The sequence below is a fragment of the Lutjanus erythropterus genome, chromosome 5, assembly GCF_056507025.1.
Source record: "Lutjanus erythropterus isolate fLutEry1 chromosome 5, fLutEry1.hap2, whole genome shotgun sequence".
Taxonomy (NCBI): domain Eukaryota; kingdom Metazoa; phylum Chordata; class Actinopteri; order Lutjaniformes; family Lutjanidae; genus Lutjanus; species Lutjanus erythropterus.
Genome location: NC_139321.1, coordinates 9,984,726 through 9,999,461, shown reverse-complemented (window position 1 = coordinate 9,999,461; position 14,736 = coordinate 9,984,726). Strand labels below are relative to the sequence as shown.

Here is a 14,736-nt window from a genome sequence, read left to right as displayed (position 1 = left end):
ATTACTAAAGTTAACACTGTTTCCAACTGGTAATCTCACTTTAATAAAAATCACAGGTATCATACTGTGGATGGTGACACTTCCAGTTGATTATGACACTTTTAAAATCTTTTCAACAGTTTCGATCTGCAGTTTATATGTATTTCAAATGGCACAGGATATCTCCTTATCTATATTTTCGCTATGGATCAAGTAGATCAGTATATCTATTCATTAAGAAAACTGTCATTTAAGTCCTTTTAATACATTTTCATTTGATCTGGTTGGATTACTCTTTAAATTGATTGTGAAGAGAGAGAAACGAGGCGATCAGAATAATGGGTGAGCTACAATGACTTTCAACAGGAGAGAGAGCGCGGTGTGACGCGGTATTCATTCATAAACTTAACTATCTGTGCTGTGAAGGTCATCTGAAGACAATCAAGTCAGGCAGCAAAATTCAGCTCTACCTCCTGTATTGTCTACATATTTTAGACGTTATATTTTTGATGAAAAAACAATTTAGATCAGACTTGAAATTGAAGAAACCACCTTTTATCCCACTTGCCTCTCAGGACCTCTGCACTTAGGTGTAATTAGGTTAAAATGTTCAAAATAAAAGCCATAAATATCATAACATCCTTATTTTTGTTTTCCATCGATATAGATCAACCACTTACAGCATCAGATTTTATTATTTCAAATCTGAATGTACAATAATTAAATAATTACATGATTATAAATCATATGATGCCAGGAAGCAAATCTATGTACAATGTAAAAGGTGCATTGTGTTAACAGAAAGAACATATGGGCACACTGAACATCCTAGCAGAGGTAAAAGGTTAAAGGAAGAAAGCCTATCAAGGTGGGAAAGAGAAAAGGATTTTCTCAAAAAACAGGTTTGATTTAAAAGTACCATTACGGCTTTTGAATCAGTAATATCAATCAAATTTACAATATTTATTTGTATGATCATATCTGGTATTTTACAACATCCATTTTAGAATATACTGTACTACTGTGCTTGGTGATAAAACATGAAGGAAATAATCTATTTCATCATGAGACACCAACGACGTGGTTCGTTAGACACATGCCACTTGAGACATACTGCATCAGTTTGGTCAAAAAATTAGTTTTCCGTTATATAACAGATGAGTAGACATACTGTGGGAGTCCTTGATGGATCTGCAACACAATGTAAAGGCTACCTATGCCTGCAGGACCAAAATGTCTCTGGACAACAAAGGAAAAGCAGGACAATAACAAAGTAATCTCTGCTATGTTTGTGGATCATTCTGTATCAGTCTGAATGGATGAATTACACAGAGAGGTGCAGGACAGTATCACCAACTGATACATCAGGCCATTAAGGGCATGAGACAGTATGAATGTACCAGACTAGTATAAGACGAGATTATTCTTCCACATCAGTTTTAGGCCACATGGCTGCTGTCCATTAGTGTGGGTATGAGGTGGGGCTCTCTGTCCAGAAGGCAAGTCAGTGTGCTCACTTATCAAAGAGGGGGCGAGGAAGGAGGAGGCAGGAGGAGGAGCAGCAAGTGTCTTCTGGGGATGTTGAAGCTAGAGGAGTAAAAGAAGGAAAGCTGTGTTTCCTTTTGTATACACTGGCAGGCAGAGTTGAACAGGCGCTTCTCCCCCTCTTCCTTTTCTTTTCCTTCATCTCCTTCTGTCTCATCCTCACGCTCCTCTCATTTTTTGACACAAGTGGGCCAGCTGAGGCCTCCACAGGCAGCAGAAACGATAATGTAAAGAACCACCTGAAAAGAGCACAGAGACAAAAGAATTCAAGAAATACATTTGGCACATATGAGCTACCTTACTCTGCTACACCTAACCACAACCTAACCGTCAACCATGGAGGACACCACAACAAGAAACACTGTCTGACAGTGGAAAACACTTCGTCACAACACCAGATCATTTTCTGTTTCCTCAGAGCCTCAAAAACACCTGTGGAACGTTACACAAGTAAACAGGTCGATGGGTAACTGGAGAAAGTATCATAACTGGTTATTAGAGGAGAATCCCTGACAGGCTCAGTCATCACAAGCATGGATGGATTGAGATTCATCACTTTGTGAAAAGCTGCGTGGACAAATAGTCCAACAGTTTAAGAACAGTGTTTCCCAATGTTCCAGCCAAGTAACAATTCACCACAGTGGATAAAAAAACTATTAGACTGTATCCTATTAACAACCAACATCTCATCAGTCATCATTTCTGTTTGTACTCACCAGGCACACCAGCGCAATGACAACAGTTAGCTTGAGGTTCTTCATACACATGGCTCGTGCAAGGTTACGACTTGTGGTCTTAAATGTGACCGACTAAATGGAGCAGAGAGAGGGAAACTAATATCAGTAAGTTGCTTGCTCGATAAACTGTCAAAATATAATCATGTATTCGGCAAAGTAGGATGAACAAGGATTTTAAACTCACTGAGTCAACCAGATTTTCTGTCTTGTCAATCAGCAACTCCAGCTTCTCTCCCCTCTGAGCTACCAAGTCTGTAAAAAGACACACAGAGAGCCAAAGTTAACTTGGAAACCACAAAAGGTCCAGTGTAATGGGGTTCTTATCAGATGGTTTGTGAAATCTGACTGATATTTGAGACAGTAATCCTCCTGCTATCATCAGAATCTGATATATTAAAGGGTTACATAATTTGATTTGGGCCTGATGGCCAACAAATACCAGTGCTTCATTATCACAGCATGATGAAGAGGTCACTGATGCAATCACAACACAATGCAGTCTTTCAAAAGTGAAGAAATGGCAAACAGCCTTCTCTGATTCAATGAAATGAACATTAAACTCCATTATTATCTTATAGCCTTGTATCAAAAACACATCCTCTCAGCATCACTTGTCACAGGGAAATTCATGAGATACTCACCTATGTTGCGGACCATAATGCCCTTCAGGTCGTCCACTTGCATCTGAGTTTCAGTGACACGATCTGATCCTCGTGGGTCTGAGTGGTGCTTCTACAAATAGAAACAAAGACAAAGAAAGGTAGGGGGATAAAAAGGAAACTGAAGGAGATCTAAGTGTATTTTTGTAACACATCTGATAAAATCTGTGTTTTTTATAGACTACAGTAAAGAAGCAAAAAGCAGTCACAAGAAAGTGTTGCTCAATATGCTCAGGCTCTTGTCACACTCACCATCTGAGCTGCCAGTGTTGAGGAGAACTCACTGTTCATGGCGTAAGGCAGGGCTGTTTGTGCTCGCGACCCGTATGTCGTCTGGAAGCGCTTCTTGACTTCACTGAGGAAGCTGAATGCACGAGACCTCTCAAAGTCCTGCAGTACAAAAAAAGTCAAATGTAAGAGCTAGTTTAAGGACATTCCCATTAAAGGTCCAGTGATATGAAAAAAATGTCTCTCTATATTCATAGCAAGGGTTGTCATAGACAACTGGACTTGATAGAGTTCTTGAAGACGTTTCGCCTCTCATCCAAGAAGCTTCTTCAGTTCCGACTGATTGGTTGGGAGTTCAGGTATTAAACCTATGTGGGGTTGTTAACACATAGAGGGGCATGTGACCCAGGGGCATGTGACTAGGCGTTAACCGCCCCACATAGGTTTAATACCTGAACTCCCAACCAATCAGTCAGAACTGAAGAAGCGTCTTGGATGAGAGACGAATTATCTACACACACATATCTGACCCAATTAAATACTTACATCATCAGTGATACACAGGTATATGATTCTGTCATGACAGATGTAATGAAAGAGATAGCTAGAAAAGGGAAAAAAAAAGAAACTTGTCAACATTACACATGTACAATTGAAAGGACACAGTTGATTACAGAACACTACCTGTACTGCAAACAGATTAAGGAAACATCAACTACAGATAAACAGCAGTAAATGGACTGTAACTCTAAAAGACTTATTGGCTTCTCACTGCGCGTTTCCTGTGAACTCTGACATCTTTTCAGCTTTTAAGTGATCTGTAGCACGTCACATGGGTTAATATGGAGCAATCCACACAGCAGGGTGATTGCTGGTTAGTGTGTTACCCATAAAAGTTTGTTAGTTTCTTTGTTTTATGTCAAAATACCTTTGCAAAAAAAGTTGAGTATTAAATTAAGGGTAATATAGTGATCATCAGAACACTATATGAAAATATGTGTCTAACAATGAAGATAAATCTCTCTAATGTTATTTATATATTATTAAAGATTTTTTTTTGTTTTGTTTGTTTTGTACATTTAAATTGCAGTTCGGCAAAAAATGTCCAAAGACACATGAAAGAATTGATGGCATTTGTGACCTCGTAAATTTTCTCAAATATCAGATTTCACACTACATTTTCTTTTTTTCAAAAAAATTCAAGATTCAAGAACTTTATTGTCATTGTGCAGGCACAACGAAGTTAGAGTTGGGCAAACCGCACATTACATATAAAATACATATAAAATAGTGTTTTGCAAAAAAGCATTACTGCCTGTTTGTCAACTACCCATTTATACTGCAATAATCAGATTAGTCTCCACTCTTTTCAGTTGTCTGAATTCAGAAATGTATATGTAAATCCAAGCATTGTTACTTTTTTTTAAAGTAAGGGTTTGAAAATAATTCTAGACTCATCCACCACCGCCTCGAACAGTTAGTTCGTGTTATTGTGTGACTTCGGTCAACCAGAACTAACCCTTTAAAACACAGTAGTCACACAATAACACAAACGAACTAAGTGACCGAGGCAGCTGTAAAGCAGCACCTGTCATGTTCCGAGAGGTAAAATGACTGTTATTTGCCAAAGGAATTTGGTTGGTTGGGAGGGAGTGATACAAAAGCTTACATAATGGCAATTTCACGTCGGAAAAAGCTATCTGACAGCGAAGTAAAGGAGTGAAAATATTCTAAATTTAGCAGACACTTAAACTGATACTGATTTTACTAGTCAAAAAAATAAATTTCAGTACCCAAGTGACTGCTAAAATTGTAATTTGAAAAACTTGTTCTATGTGACTGAACATAGAAATGCAAAATAATGTCACATTATTTTGGAGAAGGCAAAGTGGGAAAGTCTAACCAAACTGGTTGTCTGGTATTTTAGAAGAATCACACTTACATATCTAAACACATATCCCATTTCTTGACTTGACCTGTCAAGTGTAACCTGTCCTGTGCATAGTCATAGCTGGTTGTTGACAACACAAAAACTTAAACATGCCTGAGGAAACAACTGAGAACTAAGTTTGCCACTTTTTATAACCCATGGTGCACTTTCCCTTACACTGTGTACTCATCTGAGAGCTTCAGTACGTGTATACAGCAGTGATATGTGAAGTTTCCTAAACTGGCAAAGACAAGCAGACTCATGTAGCCACAGCATCTGGGTGTGCGACAAAGTTGTAAGTGTGTGCAAGTCTCACCTGCCGTGGCTGTAGGTCAGTTTGTTATTCTCTGATGGTATTTTGGCTAATATCTGTTCAGTCACTTCCAGAAAGTTGCCGCCGCACCACGCATGCTTTGCCAGGATGGTGGTTCCACGAGCCACCACAGCAAACAGGATTGCCATGGCAACAGCTGGGGTCTCAGCTCAGTTAGTCGCTGTCATGACACGAAGAAGAACAGACAAATGTCAGTGGCAGAGCTGGAGGCAGGCACAGTGGGCTGGGGAAGGAGGAAATTGCTTAATAGAGAATGATTCTGGTTAAACAGTAACATGACATGCGACAAAAACGAAACAGAGGAAATTATGTGTGTAAATGCAATAAATTAAATTAGGCACTAGTAGCCACTAAGATAACTTCCAGTTAGCTACATGATCCAGCAGTCACGAGAAAAGAAAACGAAAGCCAGATTAACGGTGACTGGAAAACAACAAGCTAGTTAGCTAATAATGTTGTTAACCAATAGGTAGGTAGCTGTTTGTAACAATACTGATGGTGGCTTCTAGCTACGGGGCTAACGTAGTTACCAGTAATAAATAATAACAAATCACATACCTCGGTGTATCAGCGCCGTTCAAAGTAGCTCGTTTAGCATAAATTCCAACATCTAAATAGATTTCCTCTGCTAGCAAGCTAGCTAATCCCTTTCGAGTGACTTCTGCTTTGCAAATCACCCCCAGACCCACAGACCGGAAACGAATTCACTTTCCCGCTGGGTAATGTAGTTCTTACCGCAGTCCTAGGCCTATGCACTCAACTGTATCGTTTCGTTTTATGAACTATATATGTTCAACTTCCTGTTATGCATGTTGTCGTCACATGTTTTCATACGCACGTCACGTTTTGGCGACACGTTGGTTTGTGGGTTATTTAAGCTCATGTCGTGGTCTTACAGGCAGTTAACAAAAAACGAGAGCTAGTAGCTACATCAGAAAGTAATTTCATCAGCAAATAGACAAGAAGGAAAAAAAAAGAAAAGAAGAAAAGTTACCTAAAACTAAATTAAAAACTAAAACTAGGTGTTAACAAAACATTTTAATTGACTGAAATAAAAATAAAAGTAAAAACTATACTTTAAGAAAAAAAAAAACTAACTGAAGCAACATTATATAGTTACAAACCAAACCAAAAATACATTTTAAAATACACAGAAAATATCTCTAGTTTTCTTTGTCAGTTTGGTCAAATTTGTCAACACAACAAGCATAAGGAGACATTGGAACATATTTTTATGAGTGGGATGTCCACATGACTGTGAGACAGTTGGCTTCACAAAGTGGTGTGTTGTTGTTAAAACAACAACAAAAAAGAAACCAGGAAACTACCTGAAATAAACCAAACTGAAAAAATAAAATGAAATAAGAAAAATACTTAAAAAACAACAACAACAAAAAAAAACTATAACAATCCAGTTTAAACTTGTCAGTCAGTTTTATATGAATCAATATGTCACCTAAAACATTATATATTTTTTTATATTTTAATAATATTTACAGATATAATATGATTATAGATGCCTGTCACTGTTTAATGTTTTGCACAATACAGATTTTAAGCTAAACAAAGCAAACATCTTAGGTGGGGCAAAGGGTGAATCCCTCTCGCCCCATCTGTTGCCTGTAAGACAGTGCTGAGGGCAGAAACTCCACGCCTCCATATTGACGGTCCAGACTCGGGATGTGAAGCATGGCCGCAGAAGGAGACAAGAAACCAGTGCTGGAGATGGTAAGACGCGAAAATGCCTCGTGCTGTTTCATATTGTGTGAATCTGCCTGATTTTGCCATTATTAACCTCTGTTTGTAGGAACATATCAACCCGAAAAAAGCGAATTACAGCATTTAAACTGCCTGTAAACTCCTCACGTGGGTAGCTACATAAGCTAGCAAGGAGAACACAACGCAAACTCAAACTACACAATAAGCTGTTCTCTTTAATACAACCTTAGTCGTGGTCTTACATAATATATAATGAGTAATGAGTGGCATTATGTAAAGCTAAAGTTACCTGAATAACTTTACCTACTTTACATTTGCTTTCAGTCCATAGCTGGCTCCGAGTTTCTCCACTGGGTGTCAGTGTTTAAACAGACCCGAGTATTCCCTCAGTTTGCCAGCATGCTGTTCAGTGTGCATCTGTCAGATAATAAGAATTGGATGTGTTGGCAACGAATGCATGAAAGCTCCCTCTCCAAGTGACTGATTCTCCCACCCACTGATCTCCAAGGAGGGAGTTGGCTAATGCGTCTGTTTAGAGTTGGATATGAGATGTTTGAGTCGCTGTTTCTGTTGTGTTTTAGGTCCAGGCTGATGGGGCTGATGAGGGCTGTGTGACATTTGTGCTCCACGATGAAGACCATACATTGGGCAACTCCCTCAGATACATGATCATGAAGACGTCAGTGTCATTATTATGTCTATTCTAACAGATTGTTGCTTTTAACTCAGCATATTGGGGTCATGGGTTTGACGGGTCTTCCTTTATGCATTTAAAACCACTTAACCCCCCTACTCCCTTGAGGAGCATTTAAAGTACAAAGAGTATGACTGATGCTTAATTTGTGGGCTGACTACAGCTGGAGGGGAATGTTGTTCTCCTTACAACTCTTAGACATTATTCTGACTATTTATAGTCAGGCTGCACAAGTACAACGCTGATTCCCAAAAAGCTGTGATGTCGTTAATCAAATTTATAATACAGTGTACACCAATTGCAACAAAATGCAAAAAAAGAAAACTGTACAAACAGAACTATTTTGAGTAGCAAGATATATAAAAAAGGACAATCAAGGTGACAGTTTTACAGTTTGTCCATGCGTCGCTCTTTAAACTCATTAACTCCCATCTATAACAAAATAAAAGAACGTGGTCAGAAGAGGATGCTACCAAAGCCCTGAGAGGCAAGTGAGGAAAATAAGGTGATCCATGTGATCATATGGAAGCCCGTTTTCTGTCATTATAATGAGAAACTTTCTTCAGTCAGTGACTTAGTAGATAAGACAGCCATGATTTGGAGAGGGTTTCTCGTTATAATGACTTACAGGATCTTTTTGCATCTCATCACATCGGCGGAAATGGGCTCCATATGATCTAAGTTGTTTTCTCTCCCGTGTTTTTGTCTTGCAGTTTCTCACAATTCCTAAGACGCATTTCTCAAAACCTTGCAGCCCTTTTCTCAAAACTGTAAACACAGAAACAAATCTTCAGATTACGATCACAAATCCTCTCACTGTTTCTTATCTGTGCTCATAATCAAACACACGGCATCAAAAAATGGAAAACTGTGTTCAGGCCAGAGCATGTGGCCACAGAAAAAAAACATTTTTATTATGTATTATAAACACATTTTGCACCTTCAAAAAATATACAATGACAGTTCCAAAAAAGTTGTGACATTGTGTAAAACTACACACAAATCTTGTTCTTCAGATGTTATCATTCCCATCCATCATGAATCATATTGCTGTATCTGTCAAAATGATTTTTTTTTATGTTTTTTGGGGCTTTTATGCCTGTAGTTTAAAGGACAGCTGGAGATATGGCAGGAAAGGTGGGGAGAGAGTCGGGGAATGATGTGCAGCAAAAGGATGATGCAGAGGACTCACAGCCTCAGTACTCAGGGCAAATGCTCTACCAACTGAGCTACCAGGCCACACCTAATGATTATTTTCATTGTTGATTAATCTGTTGATCAGTTTCTTGATAAATTGGCTTGTTGTTTGGTCGGCAAAATGTCAGAAAATGGTGAAAAATGTCGATCACCGTTTCCCAAAGCCCAAGGCGACGTTCATAAATGTTTTGTCCAAAACCCAAAGATATTCAGTTTGAGGACTAAAAAAAAAAAAAGAAAATACTCACATTTGGGAAGCTGAAAGAAGAGAATATGGGCATTGTTTTTTTAAAAAGGGAAAAGAAAAACTCGAGGATTAATCCAGTGTCAATGCATTTGGTGATTGATTTGATACTTAATAATCGATGAATCCACTGATTGTTGCAGCTCTAAATTCTGATTTGTTCTCAGTATTTTTGTCAGTTTAGTCTAGCTAGGACGAGTTGATAGTGGAAATATTTGTTACACTCCTCCACCCATTACAGGCAGAAAATTGATGATGGTCCCAAATCAAAAACCTTCTGTTTTCCTTCACAGTGTGGACGTGGAGTTTTGTGGCTACACCATCACCCATCCGTCTGAGAGCAAGATCAACTTTCGCATTCAGACACGAGGTGAGACATCAACCCTGTTGATTCATCTTCCTTGTTTTTTTTCCTTCTTACAACCCAGGTCAGTTTGTGTGTACACACATGTGTAGAACAACTCGAGAGTGAAGGTTTTCAGGTTGTGCTGCAGAGTAAATATTTTGATTGGAGTCCGGTGCGTTCAGTTTGTCCACTCAGACAGACGAGAGAGGCCAGTGACTGACCTCAAGTAACACAGACGGTGATAACAACTCGCGCTGTTACACAAAATCGTCTGTCATCAGCTTTGCACAAAGTGCCCACAGAGAACAGCAGCCCCATCACATGAAAGGACTCTGAAAGATCGAGAGAACAACATGTTTTTGTTGCTAAACTAAGTTTCAGGATGCCTGGAAGACATTTCCTCATGGCTTCATCACAGAGAGACACAATTACCTTCCAGGCACGAGAAAAAAACCCCTCATTTCCACTGTGCTTTCACATTTTCAGTTATGTTTCTATATTTATCTCTGTCATTATAATTCCCCACCAGGGACGTGACTGCAACTAACAATTCCTTTCATTCATTTGTTTTAAGTATTGCATTTTTAGATTAATCAATTATTTGACCATAATATGATGCTCAAGCATACAGTGATATTTTAAGATCACTCATGTAGTTAATCATTATTCAATAAAGCAAAAGTACTAATTTTATAAGAACGCTTTGTACCTGTGTGCTGTTGTAATCAGTGGTGATCAGCTGATGCGCTGATTAATTAAAAACACTGTGAAAGACTTAATTAGCAGGCATTGCATCAATGCTTATTCACAGGAAAAAAAATCATTGTTGAATAAGTTCTTATTTATATTTTGTATCTTTGATAATTTATTGCACGAAAACAGACAAGAATTCACAACTTCATACGATTAAAAAATGCGTTAAAAGTTTTTAAAATCTAAAACTAACAATGCCTGCTGATAACATACATGAAAAAAGGGGCTATTATAATCATCTTTGCTTTAAAATATGTTCTTCATGAACATGTTGGCCCTGAGCATAAACAAGTTATGTCCCAGTTTTCTCTGTCAGAACATGATTTAATCAGGCATAAAAAAAAGGTTTAGCTTTACCCTAAGGACCCCCGTTTCACTTCCTGTTTTCAGAAAATGTAGGAATACTGCTCAAGCACTGCTAAGCTTTCTATGTTTTGATGATGTGTCTCATCATAACAAGTCAACTCTGTCGCCCTTCTAAATCAGAACAGAATAAGAAGTATGTTTTTAAAATGTGTACTTTGATCGGCATTAAAAGAACTCTGAGCAACTTGAAAAAAAAGGTCAAAGGCCAAGGTAATTAGTACTTTACTTCAATTTATTAAAAAACATGAATAAATAAAAATAAGTCAGTGTCCACTCGGGCCACTCAGTCAAAAAAAAAAGTCTGGACTTGCTCCTGTATGTGACGTCAGTTGGCTGTCAACTCCGTCATAGATAAGACTTTTCTGTTATATTCATAAATATTTGTTCATAGGGATTTATAAAATTACTCTGTGTTTTTTTGTATTATGAATCATTGAGCGGTGAAAATCAACCCCTCCCTAAAAATCAGGTTTCGTCTCGGTTCTCAAGAACGAGTGAGATACATTTGAGGGTCCCACAGGACTCTTGGACACTCATGAAAATGTCTTGATTAGTTTTGATTAGCGAGCAGGAGAAAATGATGTTGTAAATCGCAGCCTGTATGTTGTAAATTTGCCGAGCCCTCCCTGCTTTATTTCTCTAGTAACTCTGTCAGCCCTCATCATGGCTGCCTACATCATCAGTGAAGGTAAAAATACACCCAGTCCCAGTGTTCCCACTAAAGCCTCCAGTGTTGAAACCTCATGCACTTAATTGACGTCACTTGGTAGTGCTTCAGTGCAAAAGGCTGCAGGGGCTCGTATAAATAGGGTTGTCAGTTTTGCGAGGTACAGTTACGTCTAAACTTCTTTTTGCTCTTAGTTCCTCCTTCCATGATTGTTCACTGCACATACAAATCAAATTTAAATGACACAAATACGTTTGAAAAACATAAAATTAAATAAATAAAAAATAAGGGTATACATATGAACATAAACGTATTCAGTCCTAAGTTTAAGGGGGAAAAATCATAATGTTTCAAAAGCTTAGTGAGATCTTAGGTACATTTTTAGATTTCTGTTTCTGAATAAAAAACTTTGCATAAAGAATAATAAAATGAGTCAGATAATCAAGAGTGCCGGCATCTAGATTATTGTAGTCAGGGCTCGAAATTAGCTTTTGTTCTCACTGTCCAAGTCAAATGAGTTAGCGGTAATTTACATTCACTGTAGGACTCTGAATATACCACTTTATTAAGTTTAATAAAGCTCGGGCAGTCTGCAGGAACACTGCGGGAGTGTAAGACGAGTGCAACATTGTAAAGTGACATGAACAGGCGAGGATGAGTCCTACACTGTAGGTTTATCAGCTGTCAATGTAAAGTCTGTTATCTTGAAAATAAAAGCCCACTGCTCTGAAAATACACACTCTGGAGCTGGAATCCAGTGACTGCCTGCCAGACTCCATTAACATTTTGTTTAATTTAACTGTTAAAAGCATCCACACTTTCTAAAAGATGATTAATGATTTATTACAACTCATAAACAGACATTTACTCATTTAGAGATCATTCGGCATTGATTTGAACTCAAATTAAAGTGAAACAGGCAAATTAAAAATGAGTATTTCAACATAACACGTTTCCTTAATCTCTGATGATGTATCATGGTCATATTATGAGAAATTACAGTAAATGTATTATAGCTTTCTCCTTTAATTTTGAGCACTGATCATGGTAACAAACTTGTTTGTTTTTTACTCTTCTGGGCTTCCCCTTGTAACCCCATGTTTAAGGGCACAATGCTAAGAACTGTGGGTAATTCCCTCACACAAAGTCTGCAGAAATGCAGACTCAGACAGAGTGTGCATAAAGAGCGTAAAATGTATGAGAGAGAGCCCTAATGAACTTGATAATGTGACAGCGTGACCGCCGCCCCAAGCCCCATTTCAAAGTGAGAGTATCTGAGTGAGAACGCTGGCGTTGGGCCCAAGAGTTGGTGTGAACTTCGTGGGCTTAGGCAGCTGTTTGGCAAACAGGATGAAAACCCACAATCTGTCCCAACTTCTGGTGAATCCCCACGAGACGATTGATGCTCCAAGTGCAACCATCGTTCGTGGCTGTGTTTCATTTATCGCTGTTAGTGGTGGTGATTTTCTTCAGAGCGATCTACGGTCTGTTTCAGGGGGACTTCCAGCCACGGAGCCGCTGCGGAGGGGCCTGAATGAGCTCAGTGATGTTTGTCAACATGTTCTCAACACATTTCAGGTAAGTCTCTGTGTCCCCATGGACACGCACTGATCCCCAGTCTCTTCAGCAGCAGTGGTTTGATTTCTGGATTAGCTGTTTTGTCAGTCCATATAGAAAAATAATACATTTATGTCTTTAAAGGGATAGTTCAGAGTTTTTGAAGTGGGGTTGTAGGAGGTAGCATTAGGTAGCAATAAACTGCTGTGGACACCTGGAAAAAAAATCACTTTAAGCTTAAGCTGTATTTAGAATATTTTGACCATTTTATATTTCCATCAGACAGTTTTTTCTGTTATTATATAAGCCAAATATCACTCTTCTAAAAAGACAAAATTTTACCTCACAAGCTAAAGCTGTGAAAATATAAATCTTGAAAAAGTCTTGATAAGGCTTGATAATTGGGACAAAAAAACAAAACTATTTTCAGGTGGTTTTAATTTTCACTCTTCAGTTATGCTGGAAGATTAGTCTGATTTTAAACAGTTAAATTCTTGGCAACAGCAGTACAGTACATTGATTAACTTCCTGATACTCCTGCTGCTTCTCCACTCTGGAGGCGTGCTGACTGACATCTGCTGTAGATAACACTGAATATGATACTCTGAACTGTCCCTTTCAATCAATACAGGAATAAAAATAAGCTAACGGCAACGTGATAGGATCCACAGCCCAACCCGAATAAGGCCAGTTCACAGATAATTCACAAGCTCATATTTTCTGTTTACCCGCCACTGCGACTAGACGGCAGCTGATCATTAGCTGTATGGAGGTCTTGTGCACCGATCAGGAAGCAACATCGGTCGGTGTCAGCTGTCGGCTGCGTTTGTCCTGCGAAGGGTCCTCATCTCTGGCTGTTGAGAAGCCGACTCTGTGCTTTGACATCTCTGCAGAGGAAGGCGAGCGAGAAGTGAACCTTAATTTTCCACACATGGAATAATATTATCATTCATTCATTCACGTGGGATACAGGAAGAAACCCCGGGTTGTCTGGTTGGCTCTGTACATCAGTCTCATGGTTAAAGTAAAGTCAGCCAGCATTGATTAAATTAAACATTACCTGCGCTGTCTCATCTATGGAAGCCCTGAGAGGAGAGTTAGAAAAAAAATCTGGTGATCCAGCTGTTTTCTCTCCTGTGTTTATGACTCAAGAACAAGGAAAAAAAAAAAGATTTTTAGTGGATAATATTTCTAAATTACTTATTTTTCCATCTGTGGAAAACGGTGGGGAATAAAGTTTTACCTGGTAGAAAAAAAGGTTTTGCCTGGATAATAATATGGTTGGATAAATAAAAAAGGATTGCAAGGAGAGCAAAATAAGGTTTGTCATTATAGTTTTTCTATCTGTGAAAATGGGTGGGGAAAAGTTTCAGTAGGTAATTGTTTTTTTTTGGGGGGGGGGGGGGGTTCAGGAGCATTTATCAGTGTTTGTTGTTGTAGTACTAATTTCAGCCACAAGAGGCTGAAGTGCACCACCACTCCATGTTCTGAATTGAACTAAAAGCATTCATGTTGTCCTCCCTTACCTGTAGTGCTGTTTATCCATCTCCATTTTTTGGGTGTGAGTTCCTGAGTTTTGTGGACGTCTGCCTTCTCTACAGTATAATGGAACAGATGGGAATTACTTTCTTGTTATTAGAAACAGAGTAGTTCCAGTAGATTCTTTAACTTGTTCTACTGCAGAAAGAAAGTAGTTCCTTCGTGAAACTGCTCACAGCAAGGTCTGTGGATTATTTTTGGCAACTAGGTCATGATTTTTGGAAAGAGACGTGCATTTTGCA

At 38.6% G+C, this 14,736-nt stretch overlaps 2 protein-coding genes across 2 annotated transcripts; one reads left to right on the top strand and one right to left on the bottom strand.

Annotated features, from left to right (window-relative positions):
* Window positions 1-655: 655 nt before the first annotated feature.
* LOC146326456 (vesicle-associated membrane protein 7) lies at window positions 656-6,131 on the bottom strand. The gene is made up of 8 exons (XM_084718730.1): window positions 5,971-6,131; window positions 5,395-5,572; window positions 3,695-3,752; window positions 3,173-3,310; window positions 2,903-2,993; window positions 2,446-2,513; window positions 2,241-2,333; window positions 656-1,763 (listed from the first exon to the last, which is right to left on the bottom strand). Exons 2-8 carry the CDS (start codon window positions 5,538-5,540, stop codon window positions 1,695-1,697), a joined length of 663 nt encoding a protein of 220 aa, XP_084574856.1. The 5' UTR covers window positions 5,541-5,572; window positions 5,971-6,131; the 3' UTR covers window positions 656-1,694.
* An 855-nt stretch (window positions 6,132-6,986) lies between these two features.
* Window positions 6,987-13,152, top strand: polr1d (RNA polymerase I and III subunit D). Its single transcript, XM_084718731.1, has 4 exons — window positions 6,987-7,140; window positions 7,713-7,810; window positions 9,560-9,636; window positions 12,894-13,152. The coding sequence occupies exons 1-4, from the start codon at window positions 7,102-7,104 to the stop codon at window positions 13,007-13,009; spliced, it is 330 nt and encodes a 109-aa protein (XP_084574857.1). The 5' UTR covers window positions 6,987-7,101; the 3' UTR covers window positions 13,010-13,152.
* Window positions 13,153-14,736: the final 1,584 nt, after the last annotated feature.

Bases quoted from the DNA above. Each gene is read 5' to 3' on its own strand.
- LOC146326456 (XM_084718730.1), bottom strand. From the start codon at position 5,540: ATGGCAATCCTGTTTGCTGTGGTGGCTCGTGGAACCACCATCCTGGCA. The intron at 3,311-3,694 runs GTAAGTATTTAA...TTTGTACTGCAG, and splicing joins ACCTGTGTATCACTGATGAT to GACTTTGAGAGGTCTCGTGC. The intron at 1,764-2,240 runs GTGAGTACAAAC...TGCTCTTTTCAG, and splicing joins TCATTGCGCTGGTGTGCCTG to GTGGTTCTTTACATTATCGT.
- polr1d (XM_084718731.1), top strand. From the start codon at position 7,102: ATGGCCGCAGAAGGAGACAAGAAACCAGTGCTGGAGATG. The intron at 7,811-9,559 runs GTCAGTGTCATT...TTTCCTTCACAG, and splicing joins AGATACATGATCATGAAGAC to TGTGGACGTGGAGTTTTGTG. The intron at 9,637-12,893 runs GTGAGACATCAA...GGTCTGTTTCAG, and splicing joins CTTTCGCATTCAGACACGAG to GGGGACTTCCAGCCACGGAG.